The 25,484-nt window shown below is 35.0% G+C and overlaps 1 protein-coding gene across 3 annotated transcripts in view; it reads right to left on the reverse strand.

Moving 5' to 3' along the window:
- Positions 1-19,356, reverse strand: part of FANCL (FA complementation group L) — a 102,227-nt gene extending 82,871 nt beyond the window's left edge. For all 3 annotated transcript variants that reach the window (XM_074206608.1, XM_074206617.1, XM_074206600.1), the window contains exon 1: positions 19,217-19,356. In XM_074206608.1, coding sequence (XP_074062709.1) covers positions 19,217-19,312 — 96 coding nt within the window. In that variant the 5' untranslated portion in view covers positions 19,313-19,356. The remainder of the gene's footprint in view (positions 1-19,216) is intronic.
- Between the last annotated feature and the right edge of the window lie 6,128 nt (positions 19,357-25,484).

Raw genomic sequence — 25,484 nt, forward strand, 5'->3', positions numbered from 1 at the left:
GAAGAAAGTTAAGAAGGTGAATGAAATCTATGATAGACCACTGGAGAAAACTTAATGGGGATAAAAAGAATTTTTTTTTCAGCACTACATGGCACCTTCATTGAAACTGACCATGTACTAGGGCACAAAAACCTTAAAGTCAAATGCATAAAGGCAGAAATATATATATTTATTATTTCTGCCTTTATGCATTTGACTTTAAGGTTTTTCTGAGACCATGATGCAAAAAAAAAAAAATTACAGGTAATAAAAGGTCAGGGAAAGATAAACCAAGAACTAATTGGAAATTAAATAACTTTATCTTAAATAATGGGTGGATCAAACAGAAAATAATAGAAATAACCAATGATTAAATCCAAGAAAATATTAATAATGAGACATAATACCAAAATTTATGGGATGCAGTAAAAGTAGTTTTGAGGGGAAACTATAAATCTCTAAATGCCTATATGAATAAAATAGAGAAAGAGTAGATCATTGAATTGGGTATGCAACTAAAAAAGCTAGGAAAAAGAACAAATTAAACAATCCCAATTAAATACCAAATTGGAAATTCTGAAAATCAAGGGAGAGATTAATAAAATGGAAAGCAAGAAAACCATCGATCGCATATATATAAAACTAAGAATTGGTTTTATGAAAAAGCCAATAAAATAGACAAACCTCTGATTACTCTGATAAAAAAAAAGACAACCAAATTACCAGTATTAAAAATGAAAAAAGGTAAACTAACCACCAATGAGAAGGAAATTAAAGAGATAATTCAGAGCTACTTTGCCCAACTGTCTGCCAACAAACTGGACAACTTGAGTGAAGTGGATGAATATTTACAAAAATACAAACTGTCCAGATTAACAGAAGAGGAAATAAATTACTTAAAAACCTCATTTCAGAAAAAGAAATTGAAGAAACCATCAAGAAACTCCATAAGAAAAAGTCTCCATGTCCAGATGGCTTTACAAATGAATTCTACTAAACATTTAAGGAACAATTAATTCCTATTCTATATAAACTATTTTAAAAAAAAGAAGAGGAAGGGATTCTGCCAAACTCCTTTTATGACACCAACATGATGCTGATATACTAAACCAGGAAGAACCAAAACAGACAATGAAAATTACAGACCAATCTCCCTAATGAATATTGATGCAAAAATCTTAAATAAAATGTTAACAATGAGACTACAGCAAGTTATTAAAAGGATAATACACCATGAGCAGGCTGTATTTATAACAGGCAGGAAAGGGTTATAGTTCAACATTAGGAAAACACTCAACATAATAAACATATCTTGAGTAAAACCAAGAAATCATATGATTAACTCAATAGATACTGAAAACACCTTTGATAAAATACAACATCCATTCCTATTAAAAACACTAGAAAGTTTAAGGAATTTTCCTTAAAATAATAAATAGTATCTTTCCAAAACCATCAACAATTATTATATTTAATGGAAATAAACTCAGAGAGTTTCCAATAAATTCAGGGATAAAATAAGGATGAACACTATCACCATTACTATTCAAAACAGTATTGGAAATGCTAGCAGTAGCAATAAAAAAAAAGAAAAAAGAAATTGAAGGAATCAGAATTGGCAATGAGGAAGTAAAACTTTTATTCTTTGCAGATGATATGATGATACCTAAAGAATCCCAAGAAATCATCTAAAAAACTGGTAGAAATAATTAATAAATTCAGCAAAGTAGCAGGATATAAAATAAAGCCACATAAATCATCAACATTTCTACATATATATGAACAACAAAGCCCAAGAACAAGAGATAGAGAAATTCCATTTAAAATAACTGTAGACAACATTAAATTCTTGCTAATCTACCTCCTAAGACAAACCCAGAAACTCTATACACAAATATAAAACTCTCCTCATCTAAATAAAGTCAGATCTAAATAACTGGAAAAATGTCAAATGCCCATGGTTAAGTTGAGCTAATATAATAAAAATGACAATACAACCCAATTTAGATTAAACTACCAAATAACTACTTTACTAGAAAAAATAGTAACAAAATTCATCTAGAGCAATAAAAGGGAAAGAATAGCCAGGGAACTTAAGGGAAAAAAAAGTAAAGGGAGATGGCCTAGCTCTATGATCTAAAGCTATATTATAAAGCAACAGTCACCAAAATTGCCTGGTACTGGTTAAGAAATAGAGTGGATTAGGATAGGTTCAAAAGAAACTGCAGTAAATGACTACAGCAATCTACTATTTGACAAACCCAAAGACATCAGCCTCTGAGATAAGAATACAATATTTGACAAAAATTGTTGGGAAAAACTGGAAAATAGTATGGCAAAAGCTAGGCATAGATCAACATCTCACAGCCTATACCAAAATAATGTCAAAATGGGTATAGGATTTAGACATGAAGATACCATAGATAAATTAATAGACCAAAAAAATACTCTATCTCTCTGATCTATGGAAAAGGGATAAATTTATGACCAAACAAGAATTAGAGCATATTATAAACTGAAAAATGAATTATTTTTACTATATTAAGTTAAAAAGCTTTTTACACTAATAAAATCAATGCTGTAAAAATTAGAAGAAAAGCAGAAATCTGGGAAACAATCTTCATAATCAAGAGTTCTGATAAAGGTCTCATTTCTAAAATATATAGAGGATAGCATCAAATTTATAAGGACACAAGTCATTCCCCAATTGATAAGTGGTCAAAGGATATGAACTAACAGTTTTCAAATGAAGAAATTAAAGCTATATATAGTCATATGAAAAAAATGCTCCAAATTACGACTGATTAGAGAAATGCAAATTAAAACAACAATGAGGCATCCTCTCACACCTATTAGATTAGCCAAGATGAGAAAAAGGGAAAATGATCAATGTTGGAGAGGTTGTGAGAGAATTGGGACATTGATCCATTGCTGGTGGAGTTGTGAATGGATCCAACCTTTTTTGTAGTAGCAAAGAATTGGAAATTGAGGGGATGCCCATCAATTGGGGAATGGCTAAACAAGTTATGGTACATGAATACTATGGAATACTATTGTCCTATAAGAAACCATAAATGATTGGACTCTAAAGAAGTATAGAATGACTTATGGGATCTGATGCTGAGCAAAAGGAATAGAGTCAAGAGAACAATGTACACATTAACAATAACATGAGATAAACAACCTTGATGAAAGCAGCTACTCTGGACAGTCCAGAAAGCTAGGACAACTGTATTTGATTGGCTATGTACTATATTATTCCCATCTAGAGGAAGAAAAACAAAACAAAACATGCACACACACACACACACACACACACACACACAAACATACATACACACATACAAACATACACACAGAGAAAAAAAACCCTTCCAAATCTGATGAACATTTTATAAAAATTATCTCTTATGTATCTTTCCCTTAATCCTAATTCCTCATGCTGAAAATTACTAATTTATAAACACGTTTATCAAAATATGTATGTAAAATGTAAAATGCTAACCTGACTGCTCTCCAATGAGTAGAAGGGGAGGGAAATTTTGTAACTTGGAAATATGCATATGCATATGGACAAAATAAATAAATAAAAATTTAAAAATAAAGTATATATATATTTTCAACTAATATATAGGATCTTTACAAAAATTACTCTTGCCTCTTAACATAAAAACTTCACAAATAAATGAAAAGCCAAAATATCATACACATCCTTTAATCGTAATGCAAAATCAAGTATATTAAATAAAGGGTCATTGGGAAGTTTGGTTTTTTTAATCAATTGGAAGATTAAATGAATTAAAAATTAAAGAATTGGTGAAACAAAGAATAAATCATTGAAATGACAGATAATTTCATTAAAGAGAATTAAAATAGTGAGACAACATTCTAAAATTTTGAGTATACATTTAAAACAATTTAGGGAAAATGCTGTATCACAAACCACTTTTTTTAATAAAAAAGAGAGACAGACTGATAAATTGAAAGTGCAATCAGTAAAACTAGGAACCAACATTTTAAAAATTACAGTTAAACATTTAAAAAGAAATCTTGATAATTAAAGAAAAAAGTAGTAAAAAAACTAAAGCCTATACTAAAATAAATAAAAATAGAAGCTTTAAAAAATCCACAATAAAATGGAGAAATCTTAACTAATTTGATTAAAAAGAAATCTAAATTATCAAAAATGAAAAGAGGAAAAATTCATAAAAAATGAAGAATGGTTAGTATTAGAAACTATTTTGCCCAATTACATATCAAAAAACTGACAATTTAAAAATAAATGAATGTTTATAAAAAACATAAAATATTCAAATTAACAAAACAAGAAATAATGTTTAATAAACCAACAACCAAGGAAAAGTTGAATAAACCACAAATGAACTTAGAAAAAATTTCAGGGCCAGATAGAATCACAAATGAGTTCTATCAAATATTTAAATAATGATTTATTCCATTAGGTAAATTGTTTACCAAAATCAAAAGAAGAAATACTAAAAGTTTTTTTTTTCCATGACACAATTATGGTCTTGATACATAAACTAGCAGTGCCAGATCTCAAACTATATTACACAGTAATAATTATTAAAACATTTTGTTACTGGTTTAAAAAAATAGAGATCAACAGTAGAACAGATTAGATATATAATATATATTAGTTATACTGCTCATACACTAATATTTGATAAATATAAAGACTCCAATCTTCCGTTTATTGGTGTAAGGAAGACAGGAGTAAGGAATAATCATTTACATAACATTTACCAAAAGCTAGGCATTGTGCTAAACATTAACCCTTTAAGAAAGGTACTATTACCCTCCTTTTATAGTGGAGGGAACTGGCTAGTGTAAGGACAAGTTTGAAGTCTTCCTGATTCCAGGTCTCTATCCACCATACCATCAAGCTGCTTCAGATCTCAAAAACAGAGACACTTGGAGAGATGTATGAAAGAAATTAGACTTATACCAACACTTCACATCTTATATAAAATGAGTATGTGACCTAGTTATAAAAAGTCAGCTCATAATCAAATCTCAAAAACACAGGGAAAAAAATCTTATCAGATTTAAGGATTAGATAAAAGTTCCTTGACCATTAGTAAGAATAGAGGATCACAGAAAATAAAATACATTTTGATTACAAAACATTAAAAAGGTTTAGCACAAGCAAATCTAAAAAAAGTTAAGATTAAAAGGGAAACAAATTACAGCAAATTTCTCAAATAAAAGTTTCATTTCTAAGAGACATAAGTAACTGATTCAAATTTATAAGAACAGTTCCCAGTTGATGAATAGTCTAAGGTGATGGATACACAGTTCTCAAAGGAAGAAATAAGACAATCTATAGTGATATGAAAGAATGCCCCAAATCATTAATTAAAGAAATGCAAATTAAAACAGATCTGAGTTTCCATCTCATAGCCATCAGAATGGCAAAGAGGACAAAAATGATAAATGTCAGAGGGGCTGAGGGAAATCGGGCACGTTGTTGCACAGTTGGAAAGTAATCTAGAATTATCTACAGAAAGTTAATAAATAGTATGTGGCTCTTGGGTATAGGTCTAGCAGTATATGCTCTATTCCCTTCATGTTATACTAAAAGTGAGCAGAAAAAAAAGGAAGAGGTCCTATTATATATAAATATATATAATATATGCATATATGCCCATCAATTAGAAAAATGGCTGAATATGAGTGCATCTGATGCAGTAGATGTAGTAGATGATTTCAAGAGAAATAGAAATATAAAGTCTTATATAAAGTGATACAGAGCGAAGTAGATAGAACCAGAATAGTGACTTTTACAATGACATCATTTATAAAATGAACAATTTTATAAGTATACCATCAATGTTTTAAATCAGTGGTATTCCCAGCAGAAGTTCGCATTCTAATTGGCAAATAAGATGCAAACAACACTCCTCCATATATAAACTGTATAGAGTGTAAACAAGAAGTAATTCCTGAAGGAATGTTCATTAAAAATAAATAGCATGAAGTCAAGAAGATACACTTCACCAGAGAAGTCCTTTCATGTTAACATATTATTAATAACTGGTTTGGTCACTCAACCATTTCTGAATACACCAAACTGTTTATCTCCTACAAACTTTATTAAAGGTTTGCTAAAAATCAAGGAAACTACAAGTATACCACATTCTCATGCCTACCAGTCTAATAACCCTGTCAAAAAATAAAAAAAGGAAGAAAATCAAGTTAAAATGTGATGTCTTGTTTTTGATGATAGTTGTTGATATCATTTCTAGAATCTAAATGATCAGAGTCCCTTTAATGCCTGGTAATTGAAATTAACTTCATTGGTCTTTATTTTGCAGATCTCATTATCTTCCTTTTAATTTTTTTTAAATGAGTCATGTGCCCCTCCCCAGACCTCCTAGTCTTCATTATCTATCTCCATTTAAAGACCAAAAACTGAGTATTTCATTAACATAGAGAAATGTTTTTTTTAAGTTTTTTTTCCCCCATCATCCATGATCTTCAAAAATCACTGAAAGCAACTCATAGTCAGTTCTTTAAGCATCTTGGAACATAGTTTATTTGGAGTCACTGATCTAAAGTCATTAGGAAAGCTAATGGACAAACTATTAGCTATTTTTCATCTGCTCTTTTTAGTTCAATAGTTAGAAAGTGAAAATATAAACAAAATAAAAATTGAGTTGTTATGCATTTTCTCAGTTATCATGGATCTGTTCATTCTGAGCATTGTTCCATTTTTCTTCCCAATATAATAAAATACAAAAAACAATCACCATCGGCATGTGTTGCCAATGGACTCAGTTTTAGGTCTACCTATACTATTTTTAAAAGACTATGTCACATATCTATTTCCATTCTTGCTTGCTTCTTTTTAACATGTCTTTCTAAAAATCTAATTCAGCTTATATGTTCTCTATATGTAAACATTGCCTCCTTTCTTTCCTTCAAAATTGCTTCTATTACAGCCCTCAGAATTTGATTTTTTGAGATATACCATCCTTCTTAGGCTAACTACCCATTAAAAAAAATGTTAGTTAAAGGCACCTTATCTCTCACCTTCTAAAAATCTGGGATGAACGTCAGCTTTCCTCAACATCTTTTCCTGGAATAATCACTTCTCCTCAAGGTCACCATTGTTCCTACTTTATCAGACAGTTTTCTTGATTTTTCATAAGAATCAGGTCCAGAAAAACAAATTTCTCTTCTTCCTCCATCTTTCTAAGCATGAAATTATATTTTTATTATAGCAAGAAGCTATCAGAATAAATTTGTGAGACTAAAAAAGTTGACTGTCATCTTTGAGAAAATTCTGGAAAAAAATTTGGAGAAGGGGCGGCTAGGTGGCACAGTGGATAAGAGCACCGGCCCTGGAGTCAGGAGTACCTGAGTTCAAATCTGGCCTCAGACACTTAATAATTACCTAGTTGTGTGGCCTCGGGCAAGCCACAACCCCATTCGCCTTGCAAAAACCTAAAAAAAAATTGGAGATAAAAGAATTTTTGTGAAGAACAGTATGGTATGGTAGAAAAAAACTGGCCCTGGAACTGGAGAACCTGGGTTTAAAACTTTCCCATGACCTTGAGCAAATCACCCCAAGCCAAGAAGCAGTGCTCTGGTATTTGTTCCAGAGTGTCTAAGAAGTGTTATTCTGACACCCCTAAAGTAGATACTTGCAACCTCATCCAAGGAACTAATACATATGAATAAGCAACAACAACAACAACAACAACAAAAAAGTCTCAAAGATTTTCTCTCTCTCTCTCAACAGGCTTACAGGCCCATGCTTTAATGGTTGCTTATATATACAAGATTTACAAATAATATATACTGTGTTAAATTTTTATCTTCAACTTTATCCTCACATTTCCTTTTTTAAATTAATATTTACATACATGTATTATTTCTTCCTCCTCTTGTTCCCCTAACAGATAAACAATAGCAAAAAATACCTCTCAAATTAAATGTACACAATTCAGCAAAACAAATTTCCAAATTGGTCATATACAAATATTCATGGCTCACTATATATTTTAAATCTATTGCTCCTTTGGCAAGAAATGAGAGGTATGATTCATCTTCAGTTCTCTTGACTCTGGGTTTATCATTGCATTAATTAGAGTTCTTAAATCTCTCAAGGAACAAATATCTGGCACAGTGAATAGTGTGGAGCCTGAAGTCAGGAAGATTCATCTTCTTGCGTTCAAATCTGTCCTTAGACACTTTCCAGCTATATGTCTCTGGATGAGTCACTTCACTATGCTTGCCTCAGTTTCCTCATCTGTAAGAGGAGCTAGAGGAGAAAATGGAAACCTACTCCACTGAAAACCCCAAAAGGGATCACAAAGAGCTGAACATGACTGAAATGACTGGCCAGCAAAAAAAAGTCTCTCAAAGTTGCTTTTACCTATAATATTGTTTTCCTTGAATAAAATGTTTTTCTGGATCTGTGCATTTCATTCTGCATCAGATCATTAAGACCTTCCCATTTTCTTCTGAAACAATGTATTTCCTCCTTTCTCCTGGCATAACATGCCAGTAATTGATATACCACAATTTATTTAATTATTCTAGTTTTTTAATCCCACAGTTCCAACTGTCCAATACAAACATTTACCAACATATGACACCACCCTTTTGGACTCAAGATAGTGAAAACTGAAATCATCTTTCCACAGTTGAAACTGCTCTCCCCAATGGTCTCCAAATTGACAAAACTAATAGTATCCTATTCTCAATCGTCATCCCCTGATCTCTCCAAAGCAGATGACACTGTAGCTTTTTGTATGCCTCTCCACTCTGGGTTTTCAGGCCAGTGCTCTCTCTGCGTTCTTCCTGTCTGACTACTTCCCAATCTCCATGTTGATTCATTATTCAGATAATAGCCCTTATATAACTTATCCCTCTGGGAATACCTCAAGGTTTTTCTCTGGATTTCTTCTTTATTCTTCTCTTCTCTTCTATTGAGTAGTTGGTGATCTCAATAGTTCCCAAGGATTTGATTACTATTGCTACATAGGTAACTCCAGTTCCTAGATCTACATATCTACTTCAAGCTTGTCTTCTGAGCTCATCTTACAGCATAAACTATGAGATGTCTCAGATCCAATATGTCCAAAGCAAAACTTTTCATTTTCCTCCAAACCCAGACCTCTTCTTAGCTTTCCTATCACTACAGAAGGCACTACCACGCTCCCATTCACTTGGTGTCTCCCTCAACTCCTCACTCTTCCTCATAAGACATATCCAATCAGTTATCAAGTTCTATAGCATCTCTCTTAAATACCTGCAAATCCATCCCTGCTTCTCCACTCACTGTTATCATCCTAGTTCACTTATCACCTTACAACCTTTCAATGTTAATTCTATAGCATCATATAGCAGGGAGACATCCCTGCCTCAAGTCTCTACCTTCTCCAACCTATACACATAAGGCAGCCAAAATGATTTTTGGGTCTGATCATATCATCATCCTCTTGCTTAACAAACTCTAGTGGCATTCTGTTGTCTACAGGATAACATATAAACTCCTCTATTTCTTATTTAAATCTCTTTGTAACCTTTTCTACTTTTCTAATCTTCTTAGAACTTGTTCTCCTCTTACTCTGCAATCCAAGCACATTTGCTCCTCTCTTCCTTCTGGTGGTTTCCCTTGCTTCCTGCAGCCTCAGTTTAACCCTCACCCATATTTCTATTATTAGTACTTTTTTTCCCCATAGTCACTTTTTATTTATGTGGTATATTCTGTATTTAAGTCTTAATCATGTTTTGCCTCCTCCATTTAAATGTAAGTCTCTCAGAACAAGGACTATTGCACTTTTTTCTCTGTGTTCCTCATGTGTTGGCTCATACAAAGTGGTTAATAAACACTGACTGATTTCCTTCAAAGCCAGCTTCTTCTGGCTTTTTGATGACATCACCACATCACATAGTATTAAAAGTTCATATTTGTGTTTCACTCCTTTCCCCTTCTCTCACCCCACAAATTTAAACACTTGCCAAAATGTTTACATCCAAGATATTTCTAGTATTCATCTATTCCCTCTGACACCATTCTAGTTTAGGCCCACAATTCCTGTTGCTTAGTCTTATTAATTTAGACTCTTAGTTTTCTTCTTATTAATCTAAGCTATTAGCTTAGACTTTTAAGTCTAATACCTAATTTATTTTCCTTTAAATTCACTCCCACTTCAATCTATACTAAAAACTTCTGATACACTAATATTCCTAAACCACAGTTCCAATTCTTTGACCTACTCTAAAACTTTCCATTGCTCTCTATGGAACCACCTGTTCCCAGCATTCTGAATAAAGTCAAGACCCTTTAACTAGTCATTTAAGGTCTTTAACAATCTGATCTCAATCTTTGCCTTTCTACTTTTATTTCCCACTCTCTCCTCCATGGATATGACCCTCTGTCCAAATTATATTAATTACCATTCCTGAATTCTTTTTTGTGCTTTTTGCCTTTATGCCTGTTCCCTGAACCTAAAATATCTTTCTCCACCATGTGAGCCATCCTTGAACTGCTCAGGCACAAGCCCCTTCCCTGGTGTCCTTCTTGACCCTCCTCCACCTGAGCCAGAAGTGATCATTTTTTTCTAATTTTCACTCAGGCATCTGTCACATTGTTAGGATTACAGAGAGCAATAAATAATTCCTAGAAGAGAGATATCTATAGAGATTCAGACAGGTAAAGATGATAGAGCATGCATACACACACACACACACATATGTCTTAGGGATTAGACCTGCAATGTCATTGACATATAGAGCTCCCAAGAGAAGAAATTATTGCCTTTTCAGTAGACTATTACTAGAAATGCTATCATTAACTCTTTTTAAATGGAAAGCATTTCCTTATTAGTCATTTTGTACAAGAAGATCCAAAATAAGGGGTGGCTAGGTGGCGCAGTGGATAAAGCACCAGCCCTGGAGTCAGGAGTACCTGGGTTCAAATCCCGTCTCAGACACTTAATATTGACCTAGCTGTGTGGCCTTGGGCAAGCCACTTTAACCCCATTTGCCTTGGAAAAAACCTAAAAAAAAAATAATATAAAGAAGATCCAAATAAACAGGAAAAAAATGAAAGGAAGTGAGAAACAGCATGCTTCAGACTATATCCAAACAATATCAGCTTCATCATTAGTCTTTTGGGATTGTCTTGGATCACTGTATTGCTAAGAATAAGGAAGTCTTTTATAGTTCTTCACTAAATAATGTTGCTGTTACTGTGTACAACATTTTCTTGGTTCTGTTCACTTCACTATGCATTAATTCTAGAAGTCTTTCCAGGTTTTGTTTTGTTTTTTTTCCCATCATGCTACTTGTAAATAATCTTATGTCTTACAGCACAATAATAATCCATTACAATCTTATACCACAGTAGCTTAGTCATTCGCCAATTGATGGGCATCCCTTTATTTCTAATTCTTAGCCACTAAAAAAAAAATGAGCTGCTATAACTATTTTTTTTACAAATAGTTTCTTTTCCCTATTTTTGGATATCATTGGGAATATAGACCTAGCAACAATATTGTTGTATCAGAAGGTATGGTCAGTTTTGTAGCCCTTTTGGATAGTTCCAAATTGCTTTCTCAAATAGTTGGATCAGTTCACAACTCCAATAACAATACATTAACAATCCAATTTTCTCACATCCTCTCCAACATTCATCATTTTCCTTTTTTTGTCATAGTAGCCATTCTGATGGGCATCACTAACTTATAAAAGCATTTAGCTGAATATTTACTATCCATGTGTGAGAGAATAACTGTCTCCTTGCCTAAAAAAAAGTCAATGTGGTTTTAGAGTTTCACTACATTAATATTTTTAGGCCACTATAGATAGCTTTGTCAATAGACTAAACAACTATTTGTTGATAATTACATAAATAAAGGTAAGTATACACACACACACACACACACACACACACACACACACACGCCTATAGTCTTTGTTTAGATATTTCTGATAGGAAGTAGGGAGGGAGGGAAACCATTCTCTAAAAATGAAACCAGAGTTATGCTATCTTGAGGAAATGAACCAGTAAGCAGTTTAAGCAGGATAAAAAAATGAAATTTGAGTAAAGAAAAAGACAAACAGTAACATAATCTTTTACTTCAACAGTATTAAATGAAAAATAAGAGTAAAAAAATTCCCCAAAAACAATTAATATAAGTTCACTTTGCCAGATGGAAATTTTGAACAATCTCCCTTAAAGCAGTTTTTAAAATAGAGGAACACAATTAAATGTACCCTATAACCTTTACTTTCACAGTAATATTATAGTACTTTTATTACATTTAAATGGCCTTTAAAAATGAAACAAAACGTACTTCTGACCTTTTTAAAAGGTCAAATAACAAGGATTCACTATTTCATTAAGGCACTAAAAGGTATTATGTAGTAACTTTAACCTAACTTTACAGACATACACTACACATACAGATAAGAACAGTCAGGAATTAGAGAGTTCAATGGAAATTAGTATAACTATGATACTACAACAGTTTATTCCATTACTTAAAAAAAAAGAAGATCCCAATTCTTTCAAAGTGAGCAACCAACTCCGCAATTAACTTTCAAATCAAGGAAATTCTCAAAAGTTGGCTCTTCTGTGTTTCAAGGAAACACAAATTTGTTCCTCTAATTCTATGGTAATTAGAAATTACTCTTTTTAGTCAAAGTTTTGCTCTTCCCTACCCAATTCACTAAGCAACATCAGTATTTACAATAATAACTTCTCTAACACCCTGGTCCTTCCCTTCCTTAACTTCCTCAGCTCCATTCCTGATACCCACACAATTGGTATAGTAATACTCTAGACTTTGCCATTACTCAAAAACATTCAAGTTCAGTTCTGGGCACTACAATTTAGGGAAAAAAAACACTAAAAAATTGAAGAATGGTCAAAGGAAAACAATCTACATAGTGAAAAGCTTTGGGTCCAAGCTATATGAGATTCAATTCAAAGTGAAAGCTAAGAGGGACATGGAAGTCAACTGCAAGGACAAAAAAATGATAATCATGTGGAAGATCAATTAGACTTGTTCTTCATGGCCCCAAGAAGGCAGATGAAACATCAATGGATAAAAGAAACTCAAAGAGAATTTTGATTTGCTAACAAATAGAAGTCAAAAGTAGAATGGAATGCTTTGAGGTAGTGGGTGTTCCCTTGTTCCCTCACAAGTATATGAATATATAGGATGTATTATAGCAAGAATTCATTTTAGTCATTAATTTTATTAGGTAAGCACCAAAGTCCTTTCTAATTGAAAACAATCTGTGATTCTGTGATAATAAATCCCAAAATTCCTCTTTTAAACCATAACTTTACACCATTTCACTTCTATACTATCAATGTCCCTGAATTTGTTTTTTGCCTCATAAGAGTAATTGTTGATTTGTATATATAGACCTGAATTATGGCTGTTGTCAAAATCCTAAGAAAATACTATCAAAAGGAATACAGTGAGCTTTTATGGAGGTGAGGGGTTTTATTTATATAAAACATCCTACGTGAGAGAGACCTCAGAGGTCATCCAATTAAACCCTTGCCTTAATGGGAATTCCCTCTCTTCATCATCTTCAACAAGTTGTTTATAATCAGACTTAATGGGAGGTATTAACTAAATTGCTTCTGCTAGCATTTTCTGTTCAAAGTCTTCTGAAAACTGAAATGAAATGGTGAGCATTACCACCTCTTCGCAAATTCTACATGTTTTGATAAAAATGACTCAAGATAGGTCTAAAAGGATTATTTATTTCTTAAATTTCCAGGTTCGTGTTTAAAAAATTGCTGGTGTTAGGTGCTTTATGAATGTAGTGGAATATTTTTTCACCACAAAAAAACAATAAATATGAAGAGTTCAGAGAGGCATGGGAGGACATATTAATTGATGCATCGTGAAATAGAACCAGGAACAACAAGCATAATGACAACAACAGAATCAGAAAGAACAATAAAAAGAAATTCAATGCCACATCATTTATGATGAGCAAGCTTGGTTCTTTCTAGAGTACAGATGAGAAAATGTCTCTCTCTCTCCCTGTCTTGCAGAGGTGGCGATTGTGCCTGTGGAATATTGAATATTCTTCCAGACAGAGATGATGTGTTGGTTGGTATTGCTATACTGCTCCCTTCCCCCTTTTCTTTTTTTTTAATTTTCATAAAGTCAACAATTATTTATTAAGCACCCACCTCCTATGCAAGGCAGTATTCTAAGAGCTAAAGAAAGTGTTCAGAAAAGAACAAGATGCAAAAAAACAAAAGACATCAATATTGTAGATTTTTTTTTAAAGGAAAACAAGTGATAGGATTCAAGATGCTAGATTTGGAGAGAAGCTCATTTAACCCTTTAGTTTATGGAGAAGGAAACTGAGGAGCAGAGAAGTTAAGTCAATTCTTCAAAAGTACCATCACTAGGGGTGACTAGGTGGTGCAGTGGCTAGAGGACTGGCCCTGAAGTCAGGAGTACCTGAGTTCAAATATGGCCTCAGACACTTAATAATTACCTGTGTGGCCTTGGGCAAGCCACTTAACCCCATTTGCCTTGAAAAAACCTAAAAAAAAAAGGACCTTCACTTCACATATATTAAATATTTAATGAATTATATAACCTTCACTATTGATGGCAGTAAAATGGAATTGACATTGTATAGTATAGATGGTGACATATTTATTGATCCCTGAATAGTCTTTCTACCACCACTGTAATGTACTACAATATTATATCATATCATATCTATCTATATATTAGTCACAACAAATACCACAGAATATAGATCCTGAAAGTAACCTTAGAGATCACTGAATTTACTTTTAGGATGAGGAAATGGAGAATTAGAGAGATTAAGTGGCCTCGTCCAAGACCACATTGGCAGAAAATGGAAAACTTTGAATTCAAACACAAATCTGAGTTCAGATACAATTCTCCTAGTTTGTCTAACATCATCACTGGAAGAATAAGCAGAATATTCTGACAGGTCATTTATCCCCTTTTCTCCTAGTCTTATACCTAATAATAGCATGTGAAAATATCATAGAGTAAATAAGTATCATTTCTTACCTACACTCTATTAAAGGCTAATTCCATTCAACTGCCTTTCTCTTCTTATCCTTCTTGACCACTTTCAATCAGTTCTGCCTTCCTGGACACTCTGCTCTCCTCTCTTCTTTAACACTGCTTCTCTTGGTCCTCCTACCTAACAGTTCCTTCTTGGTCTCCTTTACTGACTGTCCTCATACTACTACTGCCCAGTGGATATGAGTGAAAATTCTCTCCCAAGGCTCTGTCCTGAGTTTTCTTGATTTCTTTCTCCATTAGTCCTTTGGTAATCTTCTCAGTTCCCATGGATTCATCATCATTTCTTTATGGACCTCCAAATCTATCTAGCCTTTATCTCACTCTTGAACACCTTTACCTGGACATCACACACACACACACACACACACACCTCAGATTCACCATATTTTAACACAAACCTGCCCCTGCCAATTTCTTCTTCCAACTTTCCCATTTCTATTGAGGGCATCATTATATCATTATGCTCTCAGTCATTCGGGTTCACAACTTGGAGCGCTCTGGACTCCATCATCTGTAAATTGTTGCTGAGACCTATTGATCCTTATCTCCACATCTTTCACATCCACATCCATGGCCCCTTCTCTTCAATGTCACAGCTTCTGTACAAATTCATGCCCTTCTCACCCAGTCTCTTACAGTACCTCCCTGACTCTGGTTCCTTTTCTCTCCCATCCATCCTCCACAGAACAGTCAAGCCGATATTCCTAATACAATGTCAACCCTATTTGAAGATCTTTTGCTTTCTTTTGCTCCTAAGATAGACTATAAAATCCTCTGTCTGAAATGTAAAGCCTTTCTCAATGGGCTCCTTCCCATCTCTCCTGTCTTATTTCGTGTTCTTCTTTCTGAGGTATTCACCATTCCAGTCAAATAAGCTGGCTAGTTTTCCTTGGCACGATGTTCCATCTCCTGCCTTGGCGCTGTTACAAGTGGTTTTTCAGGTCAAGGGTGCATCCTGTTCTCATCTACATTGGTACAATGCCTTGATTCTTCCATAGTACAGTCTGGGACCATTTTCTACACAAGGCCTTGCTGATCTAACTCAGTTATTCATACTCTTATCTCCTGAAATTACTCTGCAAATCATTTCTGTCTTCTTCCTCATGGATGTATTGATTGTATCCTCCTCAGTAGCTGTGAGCAGGAGCTGCCTCATTTGTGTTTGTATTTTATACAGTTCATGCACATGAGAGGGACTTAATAAGTTTTTTTTTAATTGAAATATTTATTTAGTGGAATTTTTTTATGCATCATGGATGATGGACAGGGAATTTACAACTTAATAGGGCAAAGAACATACACACAAATAACCATGCGGCAAGCACTAGGAGACAGGTAGTAACAAGAGTTAAATTCGGGGAAGAAGAGATTGCATCTACCAGAAGGGAATCAGACACTGGAGGATGTGATATTAGAACTAGACAGCAAACTAGAATCTGATGCCATTTTCAATTCCTAAAAGGCACAATCTTTAGAGTGATCCTTCCAAGGTAGTAGAACTAGGTAAATAGCAATCATTACTAAAATCATAATTATTATTGTTATATTTAGTAAATTATTATTATTATTATTATTATAAAACTTTAAGACTGGCAATATATTTTATATACAGTATTGTCATTTGATCTTTACAACATTTGTGGTATGTGTATTATTATTCTAATTTTACAGACAGAAAAACTGAGGATCAAAAGAGTGAACGTGCCTAAAGCCCCTCAGTTTCTAAGGTAGTATTCAGCTTTTCCTGACTTTAAGCCTGTATTGGATCTACTATGTCAGCCCCTTATGAAAATGCTACCACACTTGTACCCAAGCCCAAAACTGCAAAATCTCAGCATGTACTTTAAACTTAATAAATGTTCAAGGGGACATGGGGGGGAATTGTCTAAGTACATGAGCCCAAAACAGAAGTAGCTAAAAAGGGCAATTAATACACACCTTGGATTGAATTATTTTATATATTATATTGGGGAAGCTAGGTGGTACAGTGGATAGAGTGTGGTAAGCTGGGAATCAGGAAGGTCTGAGTTCAAATTCAGTCTCAGATACTAGCTGTGTGACCCTAGGCAAGTCATTTAATTCTCTTTACCTTAGTTTCTCAATTTAGACAACTCTTAGAACTTACTTAGAGCTGAACAGCAAACTAAAATGTGATGCCACTGTCTCAAGCTAGAAAAGGAAATGGTAACTGCTCCAGTATCTTTGGCAAGAAAACAGCAAATAGGGTCATGAAGAATTGAATGCAAATAAACAACAGCAAATATATGATAATAGCTCACATCTGTGTAACAAACACTAAACATCATAAAGACATATACTCATTTGATCCTCACAACTATAATAACAATGATGTTATTAATGGGCTCTATAGCACTTTAAAACTTCCAGAGCACTTTACATGCTATTGATCTACCTAGGAGATAGGTACTATGACTATCATCCTCACTTTACAGATGAGAAAACCAAGGCACGCGAAAGTTAAAAGTACTTGTCCAAAACTCCCACAGCTTAAGTGTCTGAGGCCCTATTAGAAATCAGGGCTTCTGCCTTACAGCACCTGGTTTCTATGGTGGTTGTAAGGATTAAATAAGATACTATTTATCCAGGGCTTAGTTCAAGGCCTGGAACACAGTAGGTGCTTAATAAATGCTTACTCCCTTCCAAAGCTAGTAAAGTGTAGATAGTTTACTTATTTGGGTGCTTGAACCCCAGGGTCTGGCACACAGTAGGTGCTTAATAAATACGTGCTCCCTTCCAAAGCTGATGAGGTGTGGATAGTTTACTTATTTGGGTGTTTGAACCCCAGGGTCTGGCACACAGTAGGTGCTTAATAAACGTTTGCTCCCTTCCAAAGCTGGTGAGGCGCAGACAGTTTATTCATTTGGGTGTTTGAACCCCAGGGTCTGGCACACAGTAGGTGCTTAATAAATGCTCCCTTCCAAAGTTGATGAGGTGTGGGTAGTTTACTTATTTGGGTGTTTGAACCCCAGGGTCTGGCACACAGTGGGTGCTTAATAAACATTTGCTCCCTTCCAAAGCTAGTGACACACAGATAGCTTACTTATTTGGGTGTTTGAGCCCCAGGGTCTGGCACACAGTAGGTGCTTAATAAATGCTCGCTCCCTTCCAGAGCTGATGAGGTGTGGATAGTTTACTTATTTGGGTGTTTGAACCCCAGGGTCTGGCATACAGTAGGTGCTTAATAAATGCTTGCTCCCTTCCAAAGCTGATGAGGTGTGGATAGTTTACTTATTTGGGTGTTTGAACGCATAGGTGATTAATAAACATTTTCTCCCTTCCAAAGCTAGTGAGGTGCAGATAGTTTCCTTATTTGGGTGTTTGAATCCCAGGGTCTGGCACACAGTGGGTGCTTAATAAACATTTGCTCCCTTCCAAAGCTGGTGAGCTGGGATAGTTTACTTATTTGGGTGTTTGAACCCCAGGGTCTGGCACACAGTAGGTGCTTAATAAACGTTTGCTCCCTTCCAAAGCTGATGAGGTGTGGATAGTTTACTTATTTGGGTGTTTGAACCCCAGGGTCTGGCATACAGTAGGTGCTTAATAAATGCTTGCTCCCTTCCAAAGCTGGTGAGCTGGGATAGTTTACTTATTTGGGGTTTGAACCCCAGGGTCTGGCACACAGTAGGTGCTTAATAAACGTTTGCTCCCTTCCAAAGCTGATGAGGTGTGGATAGTTTACTTATTTGGGTGTTTGAACCCCAGGGTCTGGCACACAGTGGGTGCTTAATAAACGCTTGCTCCCTTCCAAAGCTGGTGAGGCGCGGATAGTTTCCTTATTTGGGGTCTGAACCCCAGGGTCTGGCACTTGAATGGATTTTAACCAACTGCAGATGCGGGTGAGGCCCGGGAGGTTCAGGCCCGGCCCGGAGGAGCCGCCCCGCCCCGCCCCGAAAGGCGGCTGCAGCGGGCGGAGGGAGCGAGGGGGCGTGGGGAGGCGCGCCGGGCCCGCCCCTTGGGAACGTTCGCTGCCTCTGACGTCATCGGTCTGCCCCCGCCGCCGACCCCTCCCGCGCGCCTTCCCCAAAGCCAACTCCGTAAGGCCGCCCCGCTCCCCGCACAAACTTCGCTTCCTCACCCAACAGTCCCTCCACGTACCCCGGGGGCCGACCCCGGGGGGAGGGGGGCGCGGATACCTGAGCTGAGATGAATCCCTCGTAAATGGTTTTCTCCAGGTTCTGGGGAAGCAGCAGCGGGCACTGGCGCAGCAGAGCCGCCTCGGCCGCGGCCATGTCGGCCCGCTCCTTGCGGGGCTTGCTGGGAGCGGGCGGGAAGTTTGAATCCACTCCGGGCGCCCGGGCTCCCCGCGCGTGCGCAGTAGCGGACCGCGGAGGCCGGCCCGGTGCGGCCGCACGTGAGAGCGGGCCCGGCCCGGTGCGGGCCCGCCGGGAGCTGAAGAAGATGAGAACCCGCCGATGCCCCGGGCACCTCCGCAGCTTGGTGGGGAGAGGCCGGCGGGTTCGTCCGCTACTCCAGGTGCAACCCTCAAACTGACCTCATTTCCCCTTGTCACCCCCAACCACGTTGCGGGGCGGCGATGAGAAGCGCGGATGCAATTCTTATGTCCCTGACTGTGCTCATTGCTATTTTGACTTGTTAACTATTTTTCCAGCTACATTCGAATCTGGTTCCCGGCGCTCCAAGTCTGCCGAAAAGTTACCGTGTGTGCAATAATATGTAGAACCCCGGCCTAACTGGGAACACCATATCCCAAAGCAAGCCCTAGTATCTGAGTGATCGCAGACCACTCACTTTACATCTCAATTTTCTCCTCTGTGAAATGAGGAAATTGGACTCAATGAACTTTAATATATCCCTTTCGGTCCTCAATCCGTTCCGTGATCTCTGACTCACATCACCCACTGGGGGTGAGTTCTGGCCGATGAAAAGGAACTGTGACTCTAGAGTTGGGCTTAAACCCCACCTCTGGCAGTTTGTACCTTTATGATAGTAGAGAAGTCAATTAACTTCTTTTTCTTCACTTATGGAAGTGATCATGTGGTTTTTTTTATTTTTGTTGTTAATATTGCTCCTATATTTGCAGCTTTCCAAATATCGACTCAACCTTGAATTCCTAGTACAAATCCAACTTGGTTTGAGCATATAATATTTTTATAGGTTGTTATATGGGCTTCGTTATTTATTTAATATGTTTTTTCTAACAAAATGAGAGAACATATTTAAACAAGGAATTATAATCCTTAATATAAATGTTAACTATTATCATCATAGCCATTGTCATAATTTTCTTTATCTGCTTTACCTCTATAATTTGTATCATTTTTCTCCATTTCATCTCTATTTGTATTGAAGAAGGAATTTAGGAAGATCCCTTCTTTTTTTTTTTCTGTTTTAAAGCAGCTTGTGTAATGCTGAAATTAATTCTTAAGAGCAGTTGGGTGGTGCAGGAGGACCTGTGTTCAAATTTGGCCTCAGACACTTATAATTACCTAGCTGGGTGACTTTGGGCAAGTCACTTAATCCCATTGCTTTGCAAAAAAAAAAACCAACTAAAATTAATTCTTTTTTAAATATTTGATAATATTCACTTGTAAATTCATCTGGTCCTTTACTTTGGGAATCAATTTATGACTTACTGTATTTTTCTGTTATTAGCATCAATAATTATTTAAACTTCTATTTCTTGTTATGATATTTGGAGTAATTTATATTATTTTTATGTAAGCTACTTTCACAAAAGTTTAGTTGTTTAAAGGTACAGGAAAAAATACACCAGTGAAAGGATCATTGATAAAAATCAGTCTGCAGGAAAAACCCAACAGTTTCTCAGATAGAATGTTGACTCTCTTCAGCTGTTTTGTTGGGCACCTGCTGATCAGAAGAAAATCATTGCTCAGTTCAACTTGGAGAATAACTGAGTAAGCTGAATGTACTCTTCAGATATGAAAATAATTGAAGGAGATCTGATCTTGCTCTCCATGCCATATACAACCAGAGAGAGGAAATTTCTCCAGGGTGCCTAATAGACTTCTATTATTTTCTGTGCTTTGAGGAGAAAAAAAAAAGAGAAAGGAAATATCTTTTTCACCTGTTTTGCTATGAATTTTGATTATTGAAGAAGAGTCTTTGCTACTAGAAGCTGAATGAAGAGTGCAGAATCCCACTGAGTGAGGAGATAGTTGGGTTTGTCTTCATTGCCCAGAATGTCAAACTGAGTAGTTTTATAGCCCTCTGGCTTAAGGAGATTGCTTGGCATAAAGAGATATATTATTGATATATTTTATGTTAATAAGAGCTTAACCGTTTTTTCAGCACTAAGGATAGCTATAAGCTAAAAGATTGTCATTGATTCATTGACTCAAGGGCAGAAGAGAAGCAGCTAATAAAGAAATAGCTTTGTTATCCAATCCTGTAGATTTCTTTACTTTATGTGTCTTTTTGCATTGGTGAGATAGTATACTCCAGCTTAATGGGTAGAATTGTGATGTTTTGATTATTCTGCTTTCGCCTTAAATTGAGCAAATATTATTTCCTATTGCTTTTGCCTCAATGTTTAGTAATTGCTTTGTTTGAGTCAATAAGGATACTATGAGTAATTCATCTTATGTAAGTAGGAATCATAGAAATAGAGGTTTAAGAACTATAGTGTTAGTTACATCATAGTTAGAAGAGCTTAAGTTTAGTGATGTGAACTCTTTATAACATAGTTCACTCTAGGAGAGTTTAAGATATAGTTAGTATTATGACCTACCCCAGGCCTGCCATATGAGTATAAGTCATGCTTGGGGAATAAGAGAGGAGGGCTTTCTCTTCTTCCCAAGACCAGCCTACATGTTTAAATATTCATCAAGTCCATCTGTTATCAATTCTATTGAATTTTAATCAAGTATATTTTTAAAAATCACATACTTTTTAAGTCTTCTTTGATTTTTTATTTTGATACATTCTTTTAAAATTAAATTTACTATTCTATTTTATTAGTTTTTTCAAATAACAACTATAGTTAATCTCCAAATATTTTTGAAGCCTTTTTAAAAAAATCTTTTAATGATTGTCACTTTATTCTGTTGGGATCAGTAAAGAATACATTTAATATTTCTACTTCCTTTGTTTATAAAAACTTTAAGCCCTAATATGATTAATAAAGGTAACTAGCTGGCAAAGAAGATGGAATGCCAGTTAAGGAAGCTAAGAAATATTTATTTACCTTTCTATTTCCTAGTAAGTGCTAGACAAATATTTTATTTGTCGATTCCTATTCTTAATTTCCTTCTTGCTTATTTTTTTGTTTGATTTGTCTTAAGTTTGAGAAGGCATGCTGAAAGTCAGCTTTTATAGTTTTGCTATCTCTGCATGATTTAATTACTTCTATGCTATATAGTACACTTGTATTGAAATGATTTGATTGTCTTTGTACATTTAAGTATATTTCCCTGTACACTTCTTTGGGGGGGGGAGGGGGTTGGCAAGGCAATGCGTTTAAGTGACTTGCCCAAGGTCATATAGCTAGGTAACTATAAAGTGTCCGAGAATGGATTTGAACTCATGTCCACCTGACTCCATAGTGGGTGCTCCTTCCTTTGCACCTCCTAACTATTCCCCTGTTTATCTCTTTTAACCTTGTTTGTTTTTACTATATTGCCTTTATTGGACTCATGCTTCTTATCTCTGCTTTTTTTCTTATGTCACCTAAAACATAATAAATTCTTCACTAGCTCCTTGTTTTAATTTTCTGCGAATCATTATTTTAATTTATTTTTATATCTTCAAGCTTTTTTCTTATAAACAATATATTTTATTGGATTCTGTTGTCTAATCTACTATGCTTTTTCTATTTTATGTGCAAATTCACCCACTCATAGTCAAATTTATAACTGTTATTATGTGTGTATTTTTCTCTCTCCATCTCATACTGTGATACTTTTTTCCTTCCCCTTTGCCACTATATTTACCAAAAAAAAAAAGTTGTTGAAGAGATGACAAGATCAGTACTAGTAATCTTATAATTAATCTACATCTACTTCCTCCTCTCTTTTCCTAGAGTGGATCCTGTGTTTTTTTTAAATACTTTCCTTTTAATCTCCCCTTCATGCACATCACTTTGAAGCTGGAGTTTGTTTTGCTCCTATTTACTTCCAGATTATTACATTTAAACTCCTCTCTTCCCTTACTCTGTACTAAACTTTTCCTTTTTTTGAATTTAATGTATTATTTCTGAGTGTCTACAGTTGTGTTCAGCTCTTCTTTGTCTAGTTCATAAAAAAATGAGGTTCATGTGATTGATGTCCACTACCTCTACTTCTTCTTTCATGATTATATACTCTTCTTTCCATGTACCCCAATTAAGTTACACAGTAAATTCCACCTCCTTTTTAATCATCCTGTCATCATCCTTTTTTTTTTTTTTTTTTGGTCTTTTCTAAGGCCATCAGAACAGAACAAACTGACCAAAGGAACTATTTTTGCCTTTCTTTGTATTCTCAATACTTAGAATATGCCTAAAATGTAGGAGATACTTAGTTAAAAACTTAATTACTGATGCTAATGACTGTTAAGGGGTCCCCTTCCTTTTTTTTTTTTTTTGATTGCCATATTTTCCAAAAACACTGGACCCAAAGTATTTGTCAAGGACGTAATTTATTGCTTATACCTCAAGTTGATTTCCCTGTGCCAGACTGAGAAAAATACTTGAGCAGGTGGGGTCTTTTGTAGATAAGCTGACCTTCTGATCTTCATAGTTTAGCAGTTCCCAAGGGGGGAGAAAATGCCTTCACCTTGCTCCTCTCCTTCAGGAGGGATTACTTCACCTTTCTCCTTCCATGTCATACCCTTTGTTTTCTTCTCCTTTTGTTGTTCATCACAAACACACCAACTTCTGTAAAGCCTGTGAAATCTTTGGGTTCCACATGAATGTTCATTTCTCTTGCAATAAACCTGATTTTCATATAAGTCTCCTAACGTGGTGATTAACTGTTGACATTTAACTTCATTTAATTTCCTATGATCCTTGGAGATAATAGTATTATGAAGAGTTTCTTGTCTCTGCTTTCTTATTAGAATAAAAATGTTTCTAACTTTTTAGAACTAAAAATCGCCAAATATATTTATCTTTATGGTTTTCGCTTGACTCCTGTGTTTGAAATTCAAAGTGTGTTAGTCTTTTAATCTGAAGTAAAAAATCCTCTTCAAAGTCATTTTTCCCATGTGGGATTATACTCAGTCTTTCAGGGTAAATTTGATCATATTGCATGATTTTTTTCTACTTTATATTAGTTTCTGCAAAGTCCTGCTTGATCCTGACTTTTTTTTTTTGGTACTTAAATTATTTCTTTCTACCTTCATGCAATTTTTTTTTTATTTGATCTGGAAGCTCTAGATTTTTTTGCCTGTGACATTCCAGAGAGTTTTCATTTGGTGGTTTCTGTCAGAAGGTGATCAGTGAATTCTTACATTTTTCACTTTTTCTTCTGGTTCAAGTAAATGTATTGTTTTCATTTATAATTTAATGAATTCTAATATTCAGACTTTTTTTTAATCATGGTTTTTAGAAATTCAGATGTTCTTTCCCTGGTCTGTTTTCCAGGGTTTTTTTTTTTTTGTTAATTTAAATGATAGATGTGTTTTCATATATCATTTCAAACAGCTGTTTTTGTTCTAATATTTATTATTATGATAATCATTGACTAATATTTGATCCATTCTAATTTTCAAGGAATCTTTTAATTGAAATGCTTTTCTACCTTTTATTCTAGTCTTATGTATTCTCCTTCGGATTCTTTCCAACCAAGCTCTTATTTTATTTATAATTACATTTTTTAAAAAATTGCTTTCTTCATTACGTCTTAGATGATTTGAGGTTTTTCCCAATTGATATTTCATTTTTCCGATACCATGTTATGAAAGTTTTTCAACATTCATCCATTTGCATATGCATATTTATAAGCCACATAATTTCCTTCTACCCTTCCTTCCCACCCCATTCCCCTCTGTGGTGAACAGTCTGGTGAATATTGTACGTATACATTAGAATTTAACATGTTTATAGATTAGTCATTTTCTGTATGAGGAATTAGAGTAAGGAAAAGAGAAAAAATCATGAGATAGGAAGGAAAAAAAGTAAGAGAAATTTTTAAAAAGGAGAATGTAATGTTCATTAAGATTCTGTAGGTTTTTTTAATTTTATTTATTTATTTTTTGTTTTGTTTTTCTTCCTCTGGATGTGGATAGCATTGCCCATAATAGATCTCCCAGGGTCCTAGCTCTCTGAACTGCTGCATTCACCAAGGTTGATCAAATCACAATATTTTTAATGTGTATAATGTTCTCTTCATTCTGCTCTCTTCACTCAGCAGCAGTTCATACAATTCTTTCCATTCTGCTCTAGAGTCTAACCATTCATGGTTTCTTGTACAGTAGTGATACTCTATAACATTCATAAACCAT

The sequence above is a fragment of the Macrotis lagotis genome, chromosome 1 (genome assembly GCF_037893015.1).
Source record: "Macrotis lagotis isolate mMagLag1 chromosome 1, bilby.v1.9.chrom.fasta, whole genome shotgun sequence".
NCBI classification, from domain to species: Eukaryota; Metazoa; Chordata; class Mammalia; order Peramelemorphia; family Peramelidae; genus Macrotis; species Macrotis lagotis.